Genomic DNA, 27,410 nt, shown 5'->3' with positions numbered 1-27,410 from the left:
TTTTTTAGTGGACAAGTTCATGACAAAAGAATGAACTGAACTTAATACTAGTCTGCTTCTAATATCCCAAACTGGTCTTTTTTATTTATCATATTTAGACTTGGTTAACAAAAAGAGCCTTTAAGGTAAAAGTTAATAACCAACATGGTTTCATCAAAATGGATATAAGGCTGGCAAATAAGTACATGTAAACACGTTCAACATCATTAGCATTAAGAAAACATACTTTAAAAAACAACGTGAAACACCAATACATATCTAACTCAGATGGCTAGAGTAAAAATTGCTGACGATATGAAGTGCTGATGAGAATTCAGAACAACTAGAACTTTCATACATTGCTGGCAGAAATGTAGAATGGTACAATTACTCTGGAAAATGGTTTGGCAGTTTCTAATAAAGTTAAACATATACTTACCACAAGACCCTGCAATTACACTCCTGCGAATTTACTTTAGAGAAATGAAAATTTATGTTCAAACAAAAGACTACACAAATATTTACAGTGCTTTTTATTATGATAGCCAAAAGTTGAAAACAACCCAAATATTTTCAACTGAACGACTAAAAACAGTGATGCATAGGTTGGTGCAAAAGTAACTGCAGTTTTGCACCGCTGAACTTTGCCATTTGATACTGGAATATATTCTTAAATAAACGTAGTTATGTTGTACACCATTTTAATGCACATTTATTGCTTTCTGTTTTTTTGCTAAAGACTTATTACTTGCTGTTTATTTTCGACTAGGGAAATTATGTTACCCAAAAAGCAAATTCAGTTTTTTAATTTGAGATCAAAATGTGTTGTAAAGCAGCAAAGACAACTTGCAACGCCTACAACACATGTGGCCGAGGAACTGCTAATGAACATACAGCATGTGGTGGTTCAAGAAGTTTTGCAAAGGAGAGAAGAGCCTTGAGAATGAGGAGCGCAGTGGCCGGCCATTGGAAGTTGACAACGACTAATTCAGAGGATCACTGAAGCTGATCCTCTTACAACTACATGAGAAGTTGCCCAAGAACTCAACATCAACCATTCTATGGTCGTTTGGCATCTGAAGCAAATTGGAAAGGTTAAAAAGCTCCATAAATGGGTGCCTTATAAGCTGACTATAAATTTAAAAAATCGTTGTTTTGAAGTGTTGTCTTCTCTTATTTTATGCAACAACAATAAACCATTTCTTTATTGGATTGTGATGTGTGACGAAAAGTGGATTTTATATGACAACTGGCAATAGCCAGCTCAGTGGCTGGACCAAGAAGAAGCCCCAAAGCACTTCCCAAAGCCAAATTTGCACCAAAAGGGGGTCATGGTCACTCTTTGGTGGTCTGTCACTAGTCTGATCCACTACAGTTCTCTGAATCCCAGCGATACCATTACATCTGAGAACCATGCTCAGCAAATCAATGAGATGCACCGAAAACTGCAAGAACTGCAACTGACATTGGTCAACAGAATGAGCCCAATTCTTTTCCATGACAATATCTGGCCACATGTCACACAATCAATGCTTCAAAAGTTGAACTAATTGGGCTACGCTGTTTTGCCTCATTCTCCATAATTCACCTGACCTCTAGCTAACGGACTACCACTTTTCCAAGCATCTCTAAAACATTTTCCAAGGAAAATGCTTCCACAACCAGCAGGAGGCAGAAAATGCTTTCCAAGAGTTCTTGAAACCCTGAAGCATGGATTTTTATGTTACAGGAATAAACAAATTTATTTCTCACTGGCAAAAATGTGTTGATTGTAGTGGTCTCTATTTTGAATAATAAAGACTTGTTTGAGCCTAGGTATAATGATTTAAAATTTATGGCTTGAAACCATAATTACTTCTTCACCAACATAAACATAGACACAATGGACTAACAATGAGCAGTAAAAACAAACCAACTACTGACTCACACAATACCCTGGATTAATCTCAAAGGCATTATGCTCAGGGTTTATATCATAAAATTTCATTTATTTGGAAATCTCAGAAAGACAAAACTATAGTGATGCAAAACAGATGAGTGATTTCCAGCAGTTGTATGTAGGTGGTGCAAACATATGACTATGAAGGGATAATATGAAGTTTTGGGGGTGATGAAACTGCTCTGCATCCTGATTGTGGTGGTAACCACATAAATCTATACATATGTTAAAATTCTTCACATAGGAAGGAAGACAAGTCAGTTTTACTGTATAACAATGAGTAAGAACCAGTGTGGCAAAGAGTTTACAGTAATATTTTTGAGTAAACGCAAGAAAAGCACAAATATGGAAGCAAATTGTATGTTATAAATTTTTTTTTTTAATTGTAAGATTGAAAACCTCAAGCAAAATATTCAAACAATAAAATGGCTCAGTAGTAAAGAATCCGCCTGCCAATGAAGAAAACATGAGTTTGACCCCTGTTTTGGGAAGATTGCACATGCGGAGGAGTAACTAAGCCCTTGCACTTAACTACTGAGCCAGAGCTCCAGAGCCCAGGAACCACAGCAACTGAAGCTTGCGCGTTCTAGGTCTATGGTCTATTTTGAATTAAGTAAATGAACTGAGATTCTTCTTTTTTTTTTTGGCATATGGATATCAAGCCATTTCAGCACCACTTTTGAAAAGATCATCCATTCTCCAAAGAACTGCTTTTACACCTTTTTCAAAAATCAATTGACCATATATGTGTGAGTCTATCTCTGGATTCTCTATACTGTTCCCTTGATTTATTTATGTCTATGGGGTCGCACAGAGTTGGACACAACTGAAGTGACTTAGCAGCAGCAGCATCCTCTCTTCAATGTCACACTAAAACTTTTTATAGTCTTGAAATCAAGTAGAGTGAATCTTCTTGATTTATCTTTAAAACATTCTTTTGGTTATTTTATTTCCTTTCCATATAAATTTTAGTATCAAGTTGTCACTTTCTACAAAAAAATTTTGCTGAGATTTTAACTGGAATGGGAATCTAACATCAGTTTGGGGAGAACTGACATTTAAACAACACAGAGCTTTCTAATTCACAAACTTGATATATCTTAATTCATTAAAATCTTCTTTGATTTCTATCATTAGTGTTTTATAGTTTTCAGTATACATATCCCGCACATATTTTGTTGGGTTTATACCTAAGTATTTCACGTCTTTTGGTGCTATTGTAAATGGCACATATTTCTAAAGTTTCACTTGCCAGTGTTTATTATTAAACAACTGGCTTTTATACATTATAGTTTGTATCAATTCCATACCCTTATCTTGCCCCTCCCCATACCTTACCCTACTAGTCTTGAACAGCTGGTTTTTAAACTTAAAAAGCAGTAAGTATAATGGCAAAATTTACAACAATATAATTTTGTTTTTATTTTTATTGAAGTATAGTTGATTTACAAAGTTGTGTTAGTTTCAGGTATATAGCAAAGTGATTCAGTAATACATACCTGTGTGTGTGTGTGTGTGTGTGTGTGTGTGTGTGTGTACACACAGATTTTTCAGATTCTTTTCCCCATAGGATTATTATGAAATACTGAGTATAGTTCCCTGTGCTATACGGAAGGTCCTTGTTGGTTATTGTTTTACACATTGTACTGTGTGATATGTTAATCTCAAACTCCTAAATTACCTACCCCCTTAAAATTAAGTTTTTTGACCACTACAAATCTCTAGTTTTCCACTGAGAAAGCCACTGTTAAAGTCACTGTTAATTTCTTATGTATCATTCCAGAAATAGTCTGTCAAGCAAAAGGTACATGTATATATAAATATTATCACCTTTTAAACTTACATTGCTCTATCCCTTGCCTTTTTCATAAAATTTCTTCTCACAGAGAATGTTATAGAAAAAATAATATCAACCCCACTCTTTTAATTATGACTACACAGTATTATACAGAATCAAAACAGTCCTTCCATAGATAACCAGTTTTCTGTTGCTGGACATTTAAAATTATTTTAAGTTTTAAATTTTTATAAGTAATTTTGCAATGAATATCTTTGGACCTATGTCCAAGTACATACCTGCAGTCTAAATTCCTCAAACTACTAATGCTCAATGAAAGGTATGTGCATTTTTAATTTTGATAGAGACTGACAAATAACCTTGCAAAAGGATCACACTAATTTTTTCTCAGAACAGTATTTGAAAATATGTCAGTATTGAAAAAAAAAAAAAAGGCAAAACACAATGCCGTAACGTTTTCTGACACACACATATAGTTGAAAATTACTGGAATAGAACCTAGACTGAACAGAGGATGAAACTCAGGTTGCTAATACAAAATAGGCAGCTACCACTGTGATCTGCAAGAAGAGACATGAAGGATGAAACTAAGGAAATGGCAGTAGGGCTAGAAGAATGATGACAGGAAGAGATATTAAGGAGGTAGAATTTTTAAAAAGATCAAAAGTCTCTTGAGGTTAAATACTGCTTCCAAGATACCCTTATACTTCCAGAACCTGACACTCAAACACATTTTTGGTCAATAAGGACCAGAGAATTAAGCAGATGTGTGTGGAAGGGTCGTGAAGATGTTCCAAAAGGTTCTGATGTGGCATGCCCAAAGAATAGTCAGAAGTCGGTAAGTGAAAACATTTCTATGTCCAGTCAATGAAATAAGCATGTAGTCTTTCAAGGAAAGCATGACCACATTGATATACTTCTAGAGAAAACAAGGTCCCATTATTTATATAATAAGTCTTATTATAATCATAAGCAATAACTTGACTAAAATTAAATTTAACCTATATACTATGTTATGTCTAAAGAAATACGTTGAGGGCTTCCCTGGTGGCTCAGTGGTAAAGAATCCACCTACCAATGCAGGAGACAAGTTTGATCCCTGTTTCAGGAAGAGTCCACTGTGCAGGAGCAACTAAGCCCATGCACATAACATAACCACTGAGTCTGTGCTCGAGAGTCCAGGAACTGCAACTACTGAAACCTTCTAGAAACTCATAGAGCCTGTGCTCTGCAAGAAGAGAATCCACTGCAATGAAAAACCCAGGCAGGGCAACTAGACAGCAGCTCCCTCCCACTCACTGCAACTACAGAAGCCTGTGTAGCAATGAAGATTCAGCATAGCCAACATTTAAAAAAAAAAAGAAAGAAAGGTGTTGATTTTCAGTTCACAATGATAAGGTACCAGCATCTAATCTCTCCCCATAATTCTCACTAGAACAATAAAAAAGAAATTTGGAAAAAATATAAAAATGTAAAATAATAAGAGTTTGACATGGGACAAACATCAGAAAGCATGGGATACTATAAACAGCAGTAGTAAACTAGCAGTAGAAAATTTGAAAAGACAATGAAAAGAATTTAAAAGCTTGATTTAAGAAGGTATGAAGCAGTTATGAGACTTTGGGCAAGTTAATGTCTATTTGCTTCAGTTTAATAATCAATAAAATGAGAATAACAATGTATATTCCATAGGGTTGTCAGGAGGCTTCAACAAATGTATGTATATAAAGACTTAAAATAGTACATGGTACATAATAAACACAAAACTAAAATTTTCTATTACTGATGGCTTGACAGGTCCAAAGTTACTGACATGATTAACTTCCTTTTTTATGTGTTTAATCATACTATTGTTATATAGCAAATATTTACCAAAATAATTTATGAATTTTTCTTTATTGGCTATCAATTTTTAGAATATGGAAAGATAATTCTTGGAACTATGATTAAAGCAGAATTTTAATATTTAATTTTTCTTAGATATTGCCTAAGATGAGTTTTAGATAACTTACAGATATACTAACAAGAAATACAAAACAGGATAAGAAGAATTTAAATATTTAAAATTTTTGCCTTCATTTTATTACCAAAAAAAAAAATAAAGGTTATGACTATTACAACAAATTCTGAAATGTGCATTCTATACAAGCTAATGACTACTGTGTCAAGGAGTTGCAGTAAGTTTCATATTTTCCATAGGTTAAGAATTCATTAGCATAGGGCAGGGCCTAAACAGACCTTGGAACATATTCTTGAGCCAGAAACTATGGAAATGCTCAAAAAGATATTTAAAGCACACAGGAGCAGGCTGGAAAGAAATTCCATCTGGCTAAATCTACAACAACTTGAGCACGAAAATAAACAACCATAGTGCAGTTTAGAAGATGAACAGAATAGGAATGAAACAGGAAACCATAAGTCCATTATGCTACTAAATTTTTAAAAATAAGTTTATTCTTTTTGTTGCAATGGTGAATGGTATTGTTTCCTTCATTTCTCTTTCTGTTTTTTCATTGTTAGTATACAGGAATGCAAGGGATTTCTGTGTGTTAATTTTATATCCTGCAACTTTACTATATTCATTGATTAGCTCTAGTAATTTTCTGGAAGAGTCTTTAGGGTTTTCTATGTAGAGGATCATGTCATCTGCAAACAGCGAGAGTTTCACTTCTTCTTTTCCTATCTGGATTTCTTTTAGGTCTTTTTCTGCTCTGATTGCTGTGGCCAAAACTTCCAACACTATGTTGAATAGTAGTGGTGACAGTGGGCATCCTTGTCTTGTTCCTGATTTCAGAGGAAATGCTTTCAATTTTTCACCATTGAGGGTGATGCTTGCTGTGGGTTTGTCATATATAGCTTTTATTATGTTGAGGTATGTTCCTTCTATTCCTGCTTTCTGGAGAGTTTTAATCACAAATGAGTGTTGAATTTTGTTAAAGGCTTTCTCTGCATCTATTGAGATAATCATATGGTTTTTATCTTCCAATTTGTTAATGTGGTGTATTAACGTTGATTGATTTGCGGATATTAAAGAATCCTTGCATTCCTGGGATAAAGCCCACTTGGTCATGGTGTATGATTTTTTTAATATGTTGTTGGATTCTGTTTGCTAGAATTTTGTTAAGGATTTTTGCATCTATGTTCATCAGTGATATTGGCCTGTAGTTTTCCTTTTTTGTGGCATCTTTGTCTGGTTTTGGGATTAGGGTGATGGTGGCCTCAGAGAATGAGTTTGGAAGTTTACCTTCCTCTGCAATTTTCTGGAAGAGTTTGAGTAAGAAAGGTGTTATCTCTTCTCTAAATTTTTGGTAGAATTCAGCTGTGAGGCCATCTGGTCCTGGGCTTTTGCTTGCTGGAAGATTTTTGATTACAGTTTCGATTTCCTTGCTTGTGATGGTTCTGTTAAGATCTTCTATTTCTTCCTGGTTCAGTTTTGGAAAGTTATACTTTTCTAAGAATTTGTCCGTTTCATCCATGTTGTCCACTTTATTGGCATAGAGCTGCTGGTAGTAGTCTCTTATGATCCTTTGTATTTCAGTGTTGTCTGTTGTGATCTCTCCATTTTCATTTCTAATTTTGTTAATTTGGTTCTTCTCTCTTTGTTTCTTAATGAGTCTTGCTAATGGTTTGTCAATTTTGTTTATTTTTTCAAAAAACCAGCTTTTAGCTTTGTTGATTTTTGCTATGGTCTCTTTAGTTTCTTTGGCATTTATTTCTGCCCTAATTTTTAAGATTTCTTTCCTTCTGCTAACCCTGGGGTTCTTCATTTCTTCCTTCTCTAATTGCTTTAGGTGCAGAGTTAGGTTATTTATTTGGCTCTTTTCTTGTTTCTTGATGTAAGCCTGTAATGCTATGAACCTTCCCTTTAGCACTGCTTTAACAGTGTCCCATAGGTTTTGGGTTGTTTTGTTTTCATTTTCATTCATTTCTATACATATTTTGATTTCTTTTTTGATTTCTTCTATGATTTGTTGGTTATTCAGAAGCGTGTTATTTAGCCTCCATATGTTTGAATTTTTAACAATTTTTTTCTTGTAATTGAGATCTAATCTTACTGCACTGTGGTCAGAAAAGATGACTGGAATGATTTCAATTTTTTTGAATTTTCCAAGACCAGATTTATGGTCCAGGATGTGATCTATTCTGGAGAAGGTTCCGTGTGCACTTGAGAAAAAGGTGAAGTTGATTGTTTTGGGGTGAAATGTCCTATAGATATCAATTAGGTCTAGCTGGTCCATTGTGTCATTTAAGGTTTGTGTTTCCTTGTTAATTTTCTGTTTAGTTGATCTATCCATAGTTAAAAAGGTAAATTAATGAACAAATACGTAAGTAAATAACTATTGGGAAGAAGGAAAAGCTCTTTCTTACAGCGGAGGGCCAACAAATAAATATAAAATAAAAGACAGAAAATCACCACTTAAATTACCACTTTGTGACTATCATAGTAATAAATGAGTCAGGCAAAATCATAAATGAACGCTCAAATTATGATGTCAAAGTTTGACAGGAAATAGGATTATATACACAGTCTTAAGGAATCTTCCCACAGATTACTTATGCATTAAAAAAGAACATGGTAACTCTACACAGGAGTTACTTGGCAGACCTCACTTTACTAAAGTGATCAAAACTAATTATTACCAATACTGAACAAACTGTCATCATGTGCTTCCTGATGTGATTCACTGAAAACAGAGCATCATTTATGTAGCGTTCCTGCCAAGAATGCATAATCTAAATCTAAACATGCAGATCAGACAAAACTAAATGGAGAACATTCTATAAAATAACTGGTCCATACTCTCCAAATGTCATAAAAGACAAGCCTGAATGACCACTCAGATTTAAAGGAGACCAGAAAAATCCCCAAAGATATTATAAAAATGTAATGCATTATTATGACTTGGATCCAGGGCTGGAGAAAAATTCTAGAGTATTAATATTTATTTTTACACATGCATATTATATGGGGAAGAAGAGAGAAAGAGGGAGAGAGCTAGTGCAAATGTGAGTGTGTAACTATGGGAAATAGACAACTGATGAACTAAAGGAAACAAGTTAATTTTTCTATTATAACTTTTTTTTATAACTCAACTTTAAAAGTGTATTTTAAGAACAGCTAGATTTTTTAAAATTTGGTTTTACATATTCTACTATAATAGTTAAAATAGCACTGAAATGAGATCATGGAAAGAGGAAGGAAAAAAAGAATTCAGTTAATCCCGAACAGTGGGACTGTAAAACCTCTCATTGAAATGGTTACCATAGAAAATGAACAGTCAAACATAAAAGGACAATACAGTCCACAAAACAGTTGGTAAATAAATTTTAATCTATCTTCAAAATATTAAGCATAACTGAGGTTTAATAATAGTATACATTGTGGTAGTTTTATATATATATATATATATATATATATATATATATATATTTGATATATATTTGGATTCTAAATGAAAGGTACAGAATTGGAATCTAAAAAGGTAAGCTTGCATGGCAATGGCTACACACTCCAGTATTCTCACCTGGAGAATTTCATGGACAGAATGGACAGAATTTCATGGACAGAAGAGTCTGGCAAGCTACAGTTATGGGGTTGCAAAGAGTTGGACACAACTGAGCGACTAACAATTCTACTTTTTTTTCTTTCATGGTCATATGAAGAAATGACTGAATTCACGTTTTGGATTTTCAATACTGGGTATCTAAAGAGATGTTTCTAAGAGCTGCTAAATGCTAAATAAAATGAATAAGAGTATAATCTAGTAATGATGTACTCAATTTAATCATGCATACACATGACTAAAGTTTAAAGAATGTGTCTAAGAAGTTAACAAAGCTAAAGCAAATGTCCCATAAACATGTTCTTTTACTCAAAGAAATTAAAATAAGATGGGGTAAATAATGCTAGGTAGTACAAATAAACTACAGAAAACCGGCATAATCACCAAAAAATATTGTGAGACTATAACAAGTCAGGTCTAAAACAAAAAATGATACTAACTCTAAGGCAATTATCATTCAATTATAAATAAATAAATTTTAAAAAGACCACTGAGAAATGATGGTATTGAAAATTAAAAATAAATTTAGATATAGTTATAATCTCCAGATAAAACAGCAAAGTGCTATTCTTATTCTCTTCTTGAGGAAAATAAGACCAAAAAAAAGATTATCTTCACTCTATCACTTCAACTCTGCAGCACAGTTTACAGTAACAGTGAATTGCATTTAGGCTACTGAAAAGTTTGAGATAAAAAGAGGATGAAAGTTGGAAGAGTCAACAATAAATGAAGAACAAACAAGGGATCAAATATTCAACATTTTTGCACAAATTGTAATAAAACATTTAATACAAACAGGGACATTTGTTATTAAGAGTGCCTACAAAGTAGAGATCAAAGACATGAATTAAGGCAACTTAAGAGTTAATCATAGCAATAATAAAGCATTGTTTGTGCAATTAAGTTTTAATGTGAATTAATAATTTTGTTACATCTACTGACATTCTTATTGCTTTAGCATAATGAAGTATCATCTAAGCATCCCATATTACCAAAACAGGAATGGATGAACTCACCCTTAAACATCATCTGTACCTAACCACAGGGATACTATTAAAATTTTGGTCTATATGAATGAGTGTCTGCAATATACAAAATAACTCTTACTTCTTAACAACAGATTGTTACTGTTAATTAGCAATAATTATAATTGCTAATTAATAACTCACAATTCTCATATAGAAATATTATATTCTTAATTCTCTGTATGATAGCTGACAGAATCTCTTTCAGACTAGAGAAACTTTTTCACTTCAACTTACATATGAAGACAAAAAAGTTTAAAATCTGCTAAAAGCCTCTAAACTTATTTAATTATGATTCTTCCATAAAAACTAAGCCATATCTAAGGTTTACTCTCATCAATACCTAGAACAGTGCCTGAAACACACATGATCAGAAATTTTCACTATATTAAATTGATCAAGTTTTGAAATTGCTTCTAGAGTAATTAATGGTGTTTTTCCTAAAAGAGTAACAATACATACTTCAAAATTAAATGTTCATATTAAACTTCTGCTACATTATAGCAAATGTTTTCTATTTTTTTGTGTTCAGATCTGAAGGTAAAATATACCTATCTGTAACACTCAATCACTATGGTGATAATTCTCAATGGAGGTAGCTGCATTTAAGAACTGTCAACTATGTTTCCATGAAAGGCTTTTGATAATCCTACATGATCTCAGAAAATCTTAGCTTTCTAAAATGACACAGAAGGACTTTGCTGGCAGCCCAGTGGGTAAGACTTTGTGCTCCCAACGCAGGAGGGCTGTGTTTGATTCCTGGTTGGGAACTAAATCCCATATGCATCCTGCAATGGAGTTGCAAGCTGCAACTAAGACCCAGCACAGCCAAAATAAATAAGTAACTAAATAAATAAAACGGCATGGAAGGAATAATGATAAACCCCTACCTGTTCTGGCATAGCTCCATGTTCAATTCCAGTCTTCAATAATCTGTAGCAATTACCAAATAGATCCCATTTTGTGAGATCATGAGCGCTAAAATAAACAAAGATGCATTAACTTTATTCTAGAGTGGAGGAAAGTTTAAATTTGTTGAGCTCAGTTTCAATGGGGGAAAAACAACGTAATTTCATTTTCTAGTAGAAGTGTGAAAGTTCCATAAGGAAATGCTCAAGTCTCCAAACTTAGAAGGAAAAAGAGAAAGAGGGGGAGAGACAAAGACAGAGAAAGAGAGAAAAGAAAAAAGACGGAAGAGGGGACTGAGAGGAGAGAAGAGGACAGAGGTGGGTAGAGAAAGAGAGTAGAAGCTGAGATTAGGAATTCATCAAGAGAAATCAATAATAATAAAACTTCATATATTTAAGTGAAGGTTACTATTCTTTCTAGTATATTTTAAAGCATATTTAAACTAATTCATTTACAATTTCAAAGTATAAATACATGTGTATTTTTGAAACAGATCTGTAATCATCACAAGATGGAGATAACAAAAGACACGAAGGACAAAGTCAGGGTAAGGGAAATACGGCACAGTTCAAAACCTTTAGTGTAGCTGTCTATATGGGCTGAGGACTTCTGAATGAGTTAAGAGTGACACTGTAAATTCTCATGAGCTCTGCTACTAAAAACAGTATGATTACTAGCTGTCAACTTTTATTTTCAAGTGTCAAAATATTTTCTTAAAAAGGAGTTTTGACACTGATTGTCAACTTATATTTTCAGATGTCAAAATATTTTTTCAGATATGAGTCTGTTTCTCCATGGAATTCCAAAAATGTACTTGTGTATATAGAAAAGGGCTTAGATTTTAAGACACTGCTTTTGAAATGACTCTGAAGTATTCATTAAAGTAAGAGCTATACCTAAATATTCTTTTTCACAACAAAGTTCTTTACTTCCTCCCTTTATGGAGAAGATAAGCATGTCTCATTACAAGGGATATGCAAAGTAGAATTTGAAAATGATACCTATTTAACTGCTCTGAGCCTTTTTTCCTTACTCAAATCCAACTGTTCTGTCTACACAGTAAGAACACAAGAATAAACAGACAAACAAGACCAATTCAGGGAAAAAAGCATATGGAAATAACTTTTATGGCTTTTGTCAAAATTGTGATTCTTATTTAGCAAGCTTTCTAAGATATATGAACTGAAAATTATACCTACAAAACTCTAGCTTACAGAATAAGCCCATCTAATTTGTTAATAAAACTATTTTCAAGTTTTTACAGTGTAGAGTGTACATTCACTATGCTGAAAGATAAATCTTACTCTGTAAGTAATCAAATAATAACAAAAAACTCAATTTATCTTGAGACAATCTGAATAATAAAAAATTTACATCTTAATATTTCTCTAAAATTTCCCATTGTTACATAGATGTTAAACATTACAATCAGTTTGGTTTATGTTAACTAATATAGGATATTCACTAAATCTAATTTAAATAAAATGACATACTTGTGAAAAGAGGTTAACCGCTTTAATGTAGAAAGAACATTGTAAATATCATCATCATCAGCTTCTTCTCCCTATAAACAGAAAGCAGACAGCACCTCACTACCATAAATTTACTCATTCTCAAATTCACATGAAAGTCTATTAATACATACCATATAAAGAAAAATTCTTTTAAATTATACAAAAAAAAATTTCACTGTTGGTAAATGAGAAAGTACAAATAAGCAAGATACCAGAAAATAAACAACACCTGTGAGTCCAACACCCAGAGAGGATCACTTCTGCATTTTAAACAATGTCATAAATATGGCTTTGTACCCTTTTCTGATTAATACCTTAGGATGAATTCCTTGAAACTGCTGAGTGGAAGGATATATACTTTAAAGATTTTAAAGGTTATTTCAAAGATTTTACTGACTGTCACTTACATGTGTAACTGCAAAATCACAATGGAAATTTTAAAATAGTTGAAAACAATTAAAAATTAAAATTAAAAATAGGGGAAAACCGATTATAGGGATTAAAAAGAAATCCTATGAGCCTGGCTGTCAGGACATACAAAGCTGTGGGAATTCCAGGTTGCCTTATATAGATTGAAGGAAGACAGCAAGACTCGGGAATCACAGAAAGAATAAAAAAAGTAACCAGATGGAGGGGCTTGCTGCTTTCCTTGTCGCACCACTGGTGAGCAGCCATTCTTTATTAGCACAGGTTATTTTGATGTTATATTCACTAGTACATCATAATTAGTTCAGTGATATTAAAATGCAAATTAGATCCCAGGAATAGAAAATAAAAAACACGAGTTTAAAAAGCTGGTCTTAAAAAGATTTTCCTGAAAAGAAAAAAACAAAAAAATCTGCCCTTTATGAAACAGGTTTTTTAAAATAAAAATAAAGTGTAACTAAGGCTGATGTTTATAAAATGAACTGCAATAAAGCTGCCAAGCTGTGAAAACATTAGAGAATTCTACTAAATTTTATTTTAAAATGGAAAAAATTTACAAACTCAGCTACCTTGAATAATTATTAGCCAAAATTATTATATGTACACATTAACTTTAAGACCAACCTCTTGCAATAGATCTTCCACAGAATGATTGAATCGATCTACAAACTCATCAATCAGTTGGCTTCGAGCTATGTCAACTCTATTCTGGATGGTATACTCTTCACTGCATAAGATGCTATAGGTTTTACTGCAGGCTTCCAGAACATCTGATTCTACATGTTTCTCCACAACAAATTTAATCTGCTTTAATAAAGCATCTAGATGCTGCAGAGGAAAAAAAAACTATGATATTTAGATTAATAACAAAAAACAAAACAGCATCTGTCACATAATAAGCCTACATATTACATGAAAATAAAATAATCCAGTTAATAAAACAGACTATAATAGCAGAATTTCAATTTTAAAGTTTCTTACCTTTTCCATTCTACCTGTGCTATAAATTTCTAGATCAAAATACTGTGGGATTTGTAGCAAGTTTGCTACCTTCTCTGCGTCTGCAGAATACTAGAAGAAGAAGCAAAGAAAAAGATGTAACTACTTTAATAGTACAGTGTAGTAAGCAAATTTGGTGGCATACTATCACAAAACTGAAAATGGAAACTGTACCTTTGACAGCAGCATAGGCAGTGTGATAATAAAATGCTCAGTCAATTTGTTTCTATCATCAATTTGAGTTTTCCTTTCTTTGGCAGTTAGCACCTAGAAATCAATTTAAATGTGTAAAGAGTAAGTGTTATGTACTAATTTATAAATCTAGAATGTTACAAAGATGATGAAGCAATGGCAGATAATATAAAAGAATTTTCAGAAAAACTTAACTACTAAAATAAATGTATCTAGTTTCACACAAATTAATAATAAACATGTACTCGTCCTTTATTAAATAGCTACTTATTTTAGATAAATTATTACTTGTTTAGATTGAATCAGAACAAAAACATTTCTAAAAAACCACCTACAATATTTGAGACAGAGGGGTACAGCCTGTGGTCACTGAGCAGACTCGAGCCCTTCACCTTAACCTGTACACAACTAGTTAAGCCGTGAAAGTGAAGTCGCTCAGTCATGTCCGACTCTTTGCGACCCTGTGGACTAGTAGCCTACCATGCTTCTCCGTCCATGGGATTCTCCAGGCAAGAATACTGGAGTGGGTTGCCATTTCCTTCTCTAGGGGATCTTCCCGACCCAGGGATCGAACCTGGGTCTCCCGCATTGCAGGCAGACGCTTTAACCTCTGAGCCACCAGGGAAGCCCCATAGGGAACCATAGGTGGTTCCAAAAACAAAACATTAAAATGCAGGCTCAGTGAGGATAATTATTTCCCCAAAGTATTCTGCAGTTTGAAGGAATTTACGACCATGATTTTCAATGATTTTACAGGACAGAAACATTCCAATATAAACTGCTACTTTATAAATGTAAACTTCAATGTCTGATAACATATGAAAGAACAGGGCGTTCTATTTAATTGTTCTTTCAGGGGCTTTATTGCTTTTCAATAAAACCCAGGCATCCAGTTCCATCACTTCACGGCAATTAGATGGGGAAACAATGTAGATAGTGACAAACTTTACTTTCTTGGGCTCCAAAATCACTGCAGATGGCGATGGCAGCCATGAAATTAAAATACACTTGCTCCTTGGAAGAAAAGCTATGACAAACCTAAACAGTGTATTAAAAAGCAGAGACATTTTTTTTGCCAACAAAGGTCAGTATAGTCAAAGGTATGGTTTATCGTGTAATCATGTATGGAAGTGAGAGTTAGACCAAAAAGAAGACTGAGCATCCAAGAACTGATGCTTTTGAACTGTGGTGCTGGAGAACTCTTGAGAGTCCCTTGCTCAGACAGCAAGGAGATCAAACCAGTCAATCTTAAAGGAAATCAACCCTGTATATTCAGTGGAAGACTGATGCTGAAGCTCTAATACTTTGGCCGCCTGATGTGAAGAGCAGACTCATTAGAAAAGACTGATGCTGGGAAAGATTGAAGGCAGGAGAAGGGGACAAAAGAGGATGAGGCAGTTGGATGGCATCACTGACTCGATGAACATGAGTTTGAGCAAGCTCCGGGAGATGGTGAAGGACAGGGAAGCCTGGCGTGCTACAGTCCATGGGGTCGCAAAGAGTTGAACACGACTGAGCAACTGAACAACAATTGTTCTTCAACCTCTTAAGACACAAAATAAACATTTTGGAATGATCTACCACCAAGTGTTAAGCTTAGTTTTGCACAAAATAATTAAAGGGGCTACATACAAAATGAAATGCATATGTATATAGAAATATTTTTAGAATATTGAGAAGTCTTGAAATTCATTAGACAATGTATGAAAGGTCTAAGGATACTGATTTTAGGGTAATATCTATCATCAATTAAATGGTCATTGTGTCAGGCACTCTATGTACATGAACTCATTTAATCCTCACGGAATCTTCGATGGGAGAACAAGAATGGCATAATAACTATGAAGGGGAAACTTGAAAATATCCAACAAAACTGTACACACTTTTTTGCTTTGCTCCAGCTATCTTACTTTAGCAATCTACCCCACCAACACACTTGGTACAAATATTAAATGACACAGGACAATTCACCTTACTTTATTTCTAGCAAAAGACTGGCAACAATCAAAAAGACTCTAAACAGTGTATCTGCAAAACGAATCCTATTCAGACATAAGAAAATACAAAAAATCTGCAAGTAAACTTATGTAGTAATACCCAGGATATACTGTAAAATGAAAATATAAAGTACAGAACAACACATAAAATATGCTCTCTTTTGTAGGAGACAGGATATTGAAAGGGAAGAGGATGGAGAATAAGAATATATGTACCTGTATTTGTGCATGCATTTATCTATATTTGCAAAATGAAACACTGAAGGAGAGATAAAAAAACAAATAAAATTGGATACAGGTAGAAAAGGGGTATAGAGGGAAGGATTTAAGAAAGACTTCTCTAAACATTCTGATTTTTTAACTAAGTAAATTTTTTATGTATTTCAAAAAATAAAGATGAGAAACAAAATCAAAGAGGTAAAAACTCTGTTATGCTAAATTTAAGTCAGAAATATTAATATGAATGCATGATTTAAGCACAATGTATATATATATATATATATGTATTTCTTAGCTCTGTATACTAATGGTGCCTAGCGGAAATGATAACCAGTTGACAATGAGAATTTTAGTGAATCATAACAAACTGTGGAAAATTCTACAACAGATAGGAATACCAGACCACCTTACCTGCCTCCTGAGAAATCTGTATGCAGGTCAAGAAGCAACAGTTTGAACTAGACATGAAACAACAGACTGGTTCCAAATCGGGAAAGGAATACACCAAGGCTGTACTATTGTCACCCTGCTTATTTAATTTATATGCAGAGTACATCATGAGAAATGCTGGACTGGATGAAGCACAAGCTGAAATCAAGATTGCCAGGAGAAATATCAATAACGTCAGATATGCAGATGACACCACCCTTATGGCAGAAAGCGAAGAATTAAAGAGCCTCTTGATGAAAGTGAAAGAGGAGAGTGAAAAAGTTGGCTTAAAACCCAACATTCAGAAAACTAAGATCATGGCATCTGGTCCCATCCCTTCATGGCAAATAAATGGGGAAACAATGGAAACAGTGACAGACATTATTTTGTTGGGCTCCAAAATCATTGCAGATGGTGACTGCAGCCATGAAATTAAAAGACACTTGCTCCTTGGAAGAAAAGCTAAGACCAACCTAAACAGCATATTAATAAAGCAGACACAGTACCAAAAAAGGTCCATCTAGTCAAAGCTATGGTTTTTCCAGTAGCCATGTATGGATGTGAGAGTTGGACTATAAAGAAGGCTGAGTGCCGAAGAATTGATGCTTTGAGCTGTGGTGTTGAAGACTCTTGAGAGTCCTTTGGACTGCAAAGAGATCCAATCAGTCCATCCTAAAGGAAATCAACCCTGAATATTCATTGGAAGGATTGATGTTGAAGATGAAACCAATACTTTGGCCACGTGATGCGAAGAACTGACTCATTTGAAAAGACCCTGATGCTGGGAAAGATTGAGAAGGGGATGACAGAGGATGAGATGGTTGGATGGCATCATCGACTCAATGGACATGAATTTGAGTAAACTCTGGGAGTTGGTGATGGACAGAGAGGCCTGGTGTGATGCAGTTCATGGGGTCACAGAGTGTCGGACATGAGTGAATGACTGAACTGAACTGATCCTTAGTGACAAGATTTTGATTTTTACATATTACTCTCTATCAAAAGGAACTAGTGCTCGTGAGAGATTCCTGTTCTAGGGTAATGTAGTCTACAGTGTGGCTCCATTATCTCCTAGTATTCATGCCCTTAATAGAATATCTTCCAAAAATGAATAAGGCTGACACGTGTAACCTAAAGAATACTGTGGGAATTATGCTATATGACTTTTGAGGTCATAAAATACATAGAAGTGTATACTTTATTCTTTTTTGGATCATTCATTCTGGGGGAGATTTGCAGCCTTGAAACAGTACTACTATGAGGTCAACATGGTAAGGATCTATGGCTTCCTATCCACAATAAACACTAACTTGTCAATCATGTGACTGAACCATTACAGAAGTAGTAAATTTACTATCAAAACTTCAGCGGTTAAGGCCCTGGGTATATCTTAACTGTAACCCTATGAGAGAATCTAAAGTAAAAACAGCTAAGTCATTAACAAATTTCTGACCTACAGAAACTATATGAGACAATGAATACTTATTCCTTTAAGCCTCAAAGTTTGGAGTACAGTTGTCCCCCTTAACTGTGTGGGATACATTCCAAGATGCCCAGTGGATGTCTGAAATTGCTAACTCTCCTGAACCCTTGATATAGTATGTTTTTTACCAACACGAACATGCCTATGATAAAGTTAAATTGATAAATTAGGCATAGTGAGAGATTAACAACAGTAACAGAACAATTATAACAATATACTGCAATAAAACGTGAATGTGGCCTCTCTTTCAAATATTTTATATAAATTTAATGCCTTTTCCACCTTATTGACTTCCTACTTTTGCATTCCAGTCCCCTATAATGAAAAGGACATCTTTTTTGGGTGTTAGTTCTAGGTCTTGTAGGTCTTCATAGAACTGTTCAACTTCACCTTCTTCGGCGTTACTGGTCAGGGCATAGACTTGAATTACCGTGATATTGAATGGTTTGCCAGGGAAACAAACAGAGATCATTCTGTCGTTTTTGAGATTGCATCCAAGTACTGCATTTCGGACTCTTTTGTTGACCATAATGGCTACTCTGTTTCTTCTAAGGGATTCCTGCCCACAGTAGTAGATACAATGATCATCTGAGTTAAATTCACCCATTCCAATCCATTTTAGTTCACTGATTCCTAGAATGTTGATGTTCACTCTTATCATGTCCTGTTTGACCACTTCCAATTTGCCTTGATTCATGGACCTAACATTCCAGATTCCTATGCAATATTGCTCTTTATAGCATCGAATCTTGCTTCTATCACCAGTCCCATTCACAACTGGGTGTTGTTTTTGCTTTCGCTCCATCCCTTCATTCTTTCTGGAGTTATTTCTCCACTGATCTCCAGTGGCATATTGGGCACCTACTGACCTGGGGAATTCATCTTTCAGTGTCCTATCTTTTTGCCTTTTCATACTGTTCATGGGGTTCTCAAAGCAAGAATACTGAACTGGTTTGCCATTCCCTTCTCCAGAGGACCACAATCTGTCAGACCTCTCCACCATGACCCATCCGTTTTAGATGGCCCCACACGACATGGCTTAGTTTCATTGAGTTAGACAAAGCTGTTTTCCATCTTAACTAAGAATTCATCAAGTATTGTGGTCGTCACTTTTGCAGTTTGATGTATGACAACAAAACAAACAGAAATTTCCTTTTCCTTCCTCACAATGTCACAGACAGAAATTTATTCTTAATGAACATCTTTGCAAATTCAGTACATATTTTTTTCTCTCCCTGTTAAGTCTAGAACTTCCATCTTTTCACTTATAGGAAGCAGTTATGGCTTTTCTTTGATATATCCAAAATGCCAGCATCACTACTCTTGTGCATTCAGGTCAATATTAAGTACAATAAGGGATACTTGAACACAATCACAGCAATACTATTATAGCAGATTTGATAACCTCCAAGAGCTATGAAGTGTCTAACTGGTGGAGTACATTGGACAATGGTATGATTCATGTTCTGGGTAGGATGGAGAGAGACAAAGCTGGATGTGTGAGAATTTTCACCATACTTCTCAGTACAGCACGCAACTTCAAACTTATCAACTGTTTATTCTTGAATTTTCCATTTAATATTCTGGACCACAGTTGACTAGTAATTAAAACTTGGGAAGAGAAATGATGGATAAGGGACAACTACTGCAATTTTTTTTTAATGTAGCAATAGATTACTCATATAAGCAGTAAAGGTAGAAAGTGAGCCTGAACATTTTGCTCTAAGAGAAAGCACTCAAAAAATGGTAGTATGTCAAAATGACAAGAAATTAGCCCAAAGGGGCTGTCAGTCAAAATTACATTCTGTCTTTGCTTCATCAGTTTCTCTGAGTTTTTTTTTTCCCCACCTGTAGCATTTTGAGGCAAATTCTTGGTATATCATTTCACCCCTAATATTTAAGTATGGATTTAACAGATGAAGATGCAAGAACAGACTTTACATCTCCAACATTAAACAATAATCCCTTATTATCATTACATACCCAGTCAGTACTTTTCTCAATCATTTACTTTTTGGAATCTTTCCTGTATTTATGTGGGTGTGCTAGGTCGTGTCTGACTCTTTGCAACTCTATAGACTGCAGCCCTCCAGATTTCTTTGTCCATGGAATTCTCCAGGCAAGATACTGGAGTGGGTGTCCATGACCTCCTCCAGGGCACCTTCTTGACCCAAGGTTCAAACCTGTGTCTCTTAAGTCTCCTGCACTGGCATGCGGGTTCTTTACCACTAGCGCCACCTGGGAAGCCCTATGTTCATATTTAATGAAATTATTAATATGGTTAAATTTATATCAGTCACTGGGCTATTTGTTATCCATGTACTTTTTTTCCTCCCCTCTTTTCATTCTTTATTGTCTTCTTTGCAATTAAACTTTCTTCAGCATGCAATTGTAACTTCTCTGTTCATTTTGTTCTCCTTTTTTAGGTATGAGAAGTTGTTCTAGGGGTTACAATATATCAATAGCTCTTCGACTTATTACAAACAACTTCAAATTAATAATGAATTAATTACAACAAATCACAGCAATTTTACTCCAAGAGAGTTCTATTTCCTTTACCCTTCTTTGTGCTATTTTCACACGTCTATGTATATTACAATCTTAACACTACAATGCTAGTACTATTGCTTTAAATAATCTCATGCCCCTTTAAAAGTTAAAAAAAATACACAGCCTTTTATACCCACTCACATATATATAATTTCTAGTACTTTCGATTTCTTCCTGTGGACTATAGTTTCCATTCTTAACAACTTAAAGGATTTTTTTTTTTAGTGTTTCTTCAAAGGCAGTTTTTTTAAACAATATGTCTCTCAATCTTTGTTTATATAGGATTGTTTTCATTTCACCTTCATACTTGTAAAATAATTTTACGAATTTAGAATTCTTTGTTGGCAATTTTGTTGTCTTTTGGTGACTGTCATTTTACTGTCTTCTGGCCTTAACTGTTTCTGATAAGTCAAATTATTAAACCTATTGCTACTGTCCTCCACATTAGTTCTTTTTTACTTGCTGCTTTCAAGATTTTTCTTCCTTGTCTTTTCAACAACGTGACCTGTGTTTACACTATTTGGGTTTTTTAAAAATTTCTTGGATCTGTGGATTAACATTTCTCACCAAATTTGGGAAGTCTCTGGCAATTATTATTAATATTCCTTTAAACGTTTTTCCTTCTCGTCTCCTTCTCTCATTCCTTTCTTTCTACGACTCCATTACACAAATCTGGTGCACTTGATGTTTCACACATCTCTTAAGCTCTGTCATTTCTCTTCACCTTTTTCCCTGTTTTTTTCAAAATAAATAATTTCTATTAATCTTTCATGTTCAATGTTTCTTCTGTCATCTAAAATCTGTTGAGTTCCTCTAATAAATTATAAATTTGTTATTGTAATTTTCAACTCATAAATTAGCATTTGAAAAGCTGAAATTACTCACTTCTTATTTCTTGTTACCATATTTTCCTATAATTCTCCGAACATATATTCCTAGAACTCTTTGAACACATTTACAAACAGGGCTCTGAAGTATCTGTTAAACCCAACAACTTGGCCTACTGAGAAGCCATTTCTTGTTTCTAAGCTTTTTTTTACATTTTTAATTTTAATTTTTTTTAACCTGCTCTGGGTCTTTATTGCTGCACATGGGCTTTCTCTGGTTGTAGTGAGTCAGGACTACTCTCCGTTGTGGTGCATGGCTTCTCACTGTGGTGGCTTCTCTTGCGGCAGAGCACTGGCTCCTGTATCCAGACTTCAGCAGTTGTGGCATGTGGGCTTACCTGCTCTGTGGCATGTGGGATCTTCCTTGAATAGGGATCAAACTCGTATCCCCAGCACTGGCAAGTGGATTCTTAACCACTGGACCACCAGGGAAGCCCTTGAGAAATCATTTCTATTGTCTGCTTTCCCCCCTTAGTATGGTCACACTTTACTGTTGTTTATTTTTTTGTCATGGCTCCAATTTTTCTAGAAAAGCAGACATTTTGGGGTATCTTGTAACAGCTATGTATTTCAAAATTATTTTCCTAAGTTTCCTTTTAACAAATTAATCTTCAGTTAAAACTGTGTAACTTGTCTCTCACATGATGGACGGTTTCTGTTTGGAATTTTATTCTTTTTTTTTTTTTAACCTGTCTTTCCGGATGTTTCCTCTGTGTTTCAACATATCACTGGTTAGCCAATGATTTGGCAGAGATTGTGTTCAAATGCTCCAAATTTATAAGACTCCTCTCTGAGACCTGATTTGCTGTGGGGTAGGGACCACATTCAAGGTTCAGTCAGTTTGTTAGTTTCCTTGATTTTTATCTTCTATTGGGTTCTCTCAGGTTTCCCAATCAGCCAGGGATATATGAAGAGTTTATTAAACCTTTTACAGCTTTCTCATTTCCAGTATTTTTGTGGCTAGATTCTTGGCTGGTCCACTATTCTTACCAATTGCAGATACAATCTCTGAATGTCACAGGTGAAAGTTTTTCTTTTATGTGTTTCTTCCATTTCTATTTGACAAAGTTGTGGACTTTTCCCTCTTGTCCCATATGGAGTCTTTTCTCTCTGACAGCAATTGTGTATGCTGGTTTTTGCATACAGTGCCACTCAGGTAAAATTAGAGATGTCACCAAATCAAGCCTGTAGGTTGTGTGCATTGTAACCATAGGCAAAAAGGCTGTAGACGCCTACAGCTTTAAACTGAAGCTTCAGCAGTTTTTCAAGAATATAAGCACACCTCATTATATTTTGCAGATACTATATAAAAAAAAAAAATCCACCAAATTGGAACTCTGTGACAACCCTGTTTGAGCAAGTCTATTGGTGCCATTTTACCAGTAGGATTTGCTCACTTTGTGTTTCTGAGTCACATTTTGGTAATTCTAACACTATTTCAAGCTTTTTCATCATTATTATTAGATTTGTTCTGGTGTGAACAACAACCTTTGATATTACCACTTAATTTGTTTTGGGGTGCCAGAAACCATGCCCATATAAAATGGGGAACTTACTTGATGAATGTTGTGTCTCACTGCTGCTCCATCAACTAGATGTTCTCCCATCTTTCTCCCTCTCCTCAGGCTTCCCTACTCCCTGAGGCTCAACAATATTGAAATTAATAACCCTACTAACCCCTAATAAGCCTCTTAAGTGTTCAGGTGAAAATAAGCTTCATCACACATCTCTCACTTTAAATCAAAAGCTTGATGCCGGTGAAAGAGGAGGGTGAAAAAGCTAGCTTAAAACTCAACATTCAGAAAACTAGATCATGGCATCTGGTAACATCACTTCATGGCAAATATATGGGGAAACAATGCAAACAGTGATAGACTTTATTTCCTTGGGCTCCAAAATCACTGCAGATGGTGGCTGCAGCCATGATTTTAAAACACGCTTGCTCCTCGGAAGAAAAGCTATGAGAAACCTAGATATCATATTAAAAAGCAGAGACATCAGTTTGGTGACAACAGTCCAAATAGTAAAAGTTCTGGTTTTTTCAACAGTCATGTACAGATGTGACAGCTGGATCATAAAGAAGTCTGAACACCAAAGAACTGATGTGTTTGAACTGTGTGCTGAAGAAGACTCTTGAAAGTCCTGTGGATAGCAAAGGGAATCAAACCAGTCAATCCTAAAGGAAATCAACCCTGAATATTCATTGGGAGGGCTGATGCCGAAGCTCCAATACTTTGGTCACTTGATGCAAAGAGGTGACTCATTGCAAAGGACCCTGATGCTAGGAAAGACTGAAGGCAGGAGGAGAAGGGGACGACAGAGGATGAGATGGTTGGATGGCATCACTGACTCAATGGACTTGAGTTTGAGCAAACACACAGGGAAGCCTGGTGTGCTACAGTCCATGGGGTCTCAAAGACTTGGACATGACTTAGCAACCAAATAACAAAAACTAGACATGATTAAGCTTAATGGGGAAGGAGTGTTGAAAGCTAAGACAGGTTGGAAACTAGGCCTCATGAGTCAAACAGTTAGCTAAGCTGTGAATGCAAATAAAACGTTCTTGAAAGAAATTAAAAGTGCTACCCCAGTGAAAACATAAATAATAAGAAAGTGAAACAACCTTATGGAGGATATGGAATCAGCTTTAGTGATCTGATAAAAGCAAACCAGGTATAACATTCCCTTATGTCAAAGTCTAATTCAAAGCAAGGCCCTCTCTTAAATTCTACGCTGAAAGAAGTAAGGACGCTCCAAGAGAAAAGTTTGAATCTAGTTCATGAGATTTAAGAAAAGAAGCCATCTCCATAACATAAGACCTCAAGGTGAAGCAGCAAGTACTGATGTAGAAGCTGCAGCAAGTTATCTAGATCTAGCTAAGACAAGTAATGAAGGTGGCTATGCTAAACAAAAAGATTTGCAGTGTAGATAAAATAGCATGATATTAAAAGAAGATGCCACCTAGGATTTCCATAGTTATACAGCTGGTGAATTTAAGCTGAAGCCAATGTTCATTTGCCTTTCTGAGAGTCCTAGGGCCCCTTGGTGGTGGTGGTTTAGTCGCTAAGTCATGTCTGACTCTTGCGACCCCATGGACTGTAGCTTGTCAGGATCCTCTGTCCATGGGATTCTCTATGCAAGAATACTGGAGTGGGTTGCCATTTCCTTCTCCAAGGGACCTGCCCAACCCAGGAACTGAACCCAGGTCTTCTGCACTGGAGGCAGATTCTTTACCAACTGAGTTGTCTAACACAATATTCATTTTGCAGCCCCATGAATCAAGGGCCCCTTGAATTATGCTAAATCTACCCTGCCTATACTCTATCAATGCGGCAAACCAAGTGTGGGTGATAGCACATCTGTTTACAACGTGGTTTCAGTTCAGTTCTGTTGTTCAGTGGTGTCTGACTCTATTTGCTCCATGGGCTGCAGCATGCCAGGCTTCCCTGTCCATCACCAACTACCGGAGCTGGTGGTTTGGCAAGTATTCTAAGCCCACTGTTTCGATCTACAGCTCAAAAAAAAGATCCCTTTCAAAATATGACTGCTCACTGATGACGAATCTGGTCGCTGAAGAGCTCTGACGGAGATGCACAAAGAGAATAATGTTGTTTTCATGCCGCCTAACACAATATTCATTTTGCGGATCAAGGAGTAATTTTGACTTTCAAGTTTTACTAGTTAAGAAAAATTTTGTAAGGCTATAGCTGCCATAGACAGTGATTCTGCTGATGAATCTGAGCAAAGTCCATTGGAAACTTTCTGGAAAGTATTCAGCATTCTAGATGGCACTAAAAATATTCATGATTCAAGCAGAGGTCAAAATATCAACATTAACAGAATTTTTGAAGAAGTTGATTTCAACTCTTATGAATGACTTTGAGAAGTACAAGGGGTTTTGTGGAGCAAGGAACTACAGATGTGCTGGAAATAACAAGAGAAAGAGTTCAAAGTGGAGTCGGAATATGTATAAACCTCATGACAAACACTTTAACAGATGAAGAGTTACTTCTTATGGGTGAGCAAAGAAAGTGGTTCCTAGAGGTGTAATCTACTCATGGTGAAAATGCTGTGATGATTGTTGAAATGATAATAAAGTATTTAGAATATGACACATACTTAGTTGATAAAGCAGTGGCAGGGTTTGAGAGGACTGACTCCAATTCTGAAAGACTTCTATTGTGGGTCAAATGCTATCAGACAGCATTACATGCTACTGAGAACCAGCTTTCAAAAGGAAAAGTCCATCAATAAGGTAAACTTCATTGTCTTAACTTTAAGAAATTGCCACTAGCAAAAAGACTCTAATTTTCTGAAGGCTCAGGTGATTGTGTTTTTCTTTAAGCAATAAAGTATTTTTAAATTATGGTATGTACATCATTTTTATAGGCCTAAGGCATTGTACACTTAATAGACTATTGTATAGTGTAAATACAACTTTTGTATGCATTGAGAAAAGAAAAACTTCATGTGCCTAGCTTTACTGCAATATTCGCTTTACTGTAGTGGTCTGGAACTCAACCTACAATATCTCTAAGATATGCCTAGAAATACTTTTCAATTTATTTATTTTTTTAAAAATCTGTGGTGAATTTCCAGAGCCCTGATATGAGTTTTCATAATTTTTCCAGTTTCATTCCTTTTTGGGGGAGGGGGACGGGAAGAAGGGAAATTACCTACTTCTTCACACTACCAGAGCTAGTCTTCCCATCTGTGATCATCTCAATTCATCTGGAATAACAATGAAAGATCTAATCCTTAGGTAGGTTGATAAGGAATCTGGGGTCCTCAAGGAGGAAGGGGTCCAGAGCCCTTGAGGAAGAAGGGGTCTGGGGCTCTCAAGGAGGAGAAAAGGACAAACTTTTTCTACATTGCTTTGTCTTAGTCAATATAACAATGTATCTTGCTTCTCCTTAACAAGGACATGTTTCTCCTTAACAAGAACCTTCTGACTAATCTTGTTATCTTAAGATGCATGTTGTAGGAGTGGATACCATGAGACCTTTCTGTTGTTAGTTCTAATTCTGTTAATTTAAGATGTCTGTTGTGGGAGTGGGTCTGGTAAAAGTATATAAGGCCTTGATAAGATTAGTGAGGGGGGCACTCTCTATCCTCCTTCTGATGTCTATGTCAAAAGCTTTCTCTGTCCTTTTCCATTTTAATAAAACTCTGCTACACAAAAGCTCGCGTGATCAAGACTGGTCCCTGGTCCTGAAGCTAAATCTTCCTCAGAGATCATGAATCCCTCATCGTTCACTGTAAGCTATCAGCAATAACACCTGTATTGTTAGCCTCATACTATGGGTAAGCACATTAACAAAGAAAATGGTCGATTGTCCAAAGATTACATAGATGCTAAATGGAAGAGTTTACAAAACTAGATAGTTTGCCTTCAGAGCCTTTCTGTACTTTAAACAAATATGAATGTGAAAGTTCTTAGGATACTGAACTAGAAGCAGGCACAGGTGCTATAGCAACAAGCAGCACGGATGAAAAGAAT

General features: G+C 35.3%; 1 protein-coding gene across 1 annotated transcript in view; it reads right to left on the bottom strand.

The window, feature by feature from the left end:
- Nucleotides 1–27,410, bottom strand: part of STAG1 (STAG1 cohesin complex component) — a 497,553-nt gene that overhangs the window by 45,702 nt on the left and 424,441 nt on the right. Inside the window, exons 17-21 of the mRNA XM_065942227.1 lie at nucleotides 14,328–14,420; nucleotides 14,136–14,225; nucleotides 13,779–13,982; nucleotides 12,708–12,778; nucleotides 11,196–11,283 (exon numbers count right to left, since the gene is read on the bottom strand). Coding sequence (XP_065798299.1) covers nucleotides 11,196–11,283; nucleotides 12,708–12,778; nucleotides 13,779–13,982; nucleotides 14,136–14,225; nucleotides 14,328–14,420 — 546 coding nt within the window. The remainder of the gene's footprint in view (nucleotides 1–11,195; nucleotides 11,284–12,707; nucleotides 12,779–13,778; nucleotides 13,983–14,135; nucleotides 14,226–14,327; nucleotides 14,421–27,410) is intronic.

The sequence above is a fragment of the Muntiacus reevesi genome, chromosome 8 (genome assembly GCF_963930625.1).
Source record: "Muntiacus reevesi chromosome 8, mMunRee1.1, whole genome shotgun sequence".
NCBI lineage: Eukaryota > Metazoa > Chordata > Mammalia > Artiodactyla > Cervidae > Muntiacus > Muntiacus reevesi.
Note: the sequence above shows the minus strand (reverse complement) of the source record. Positions and strands in the feature narration are given on the sequence as shown.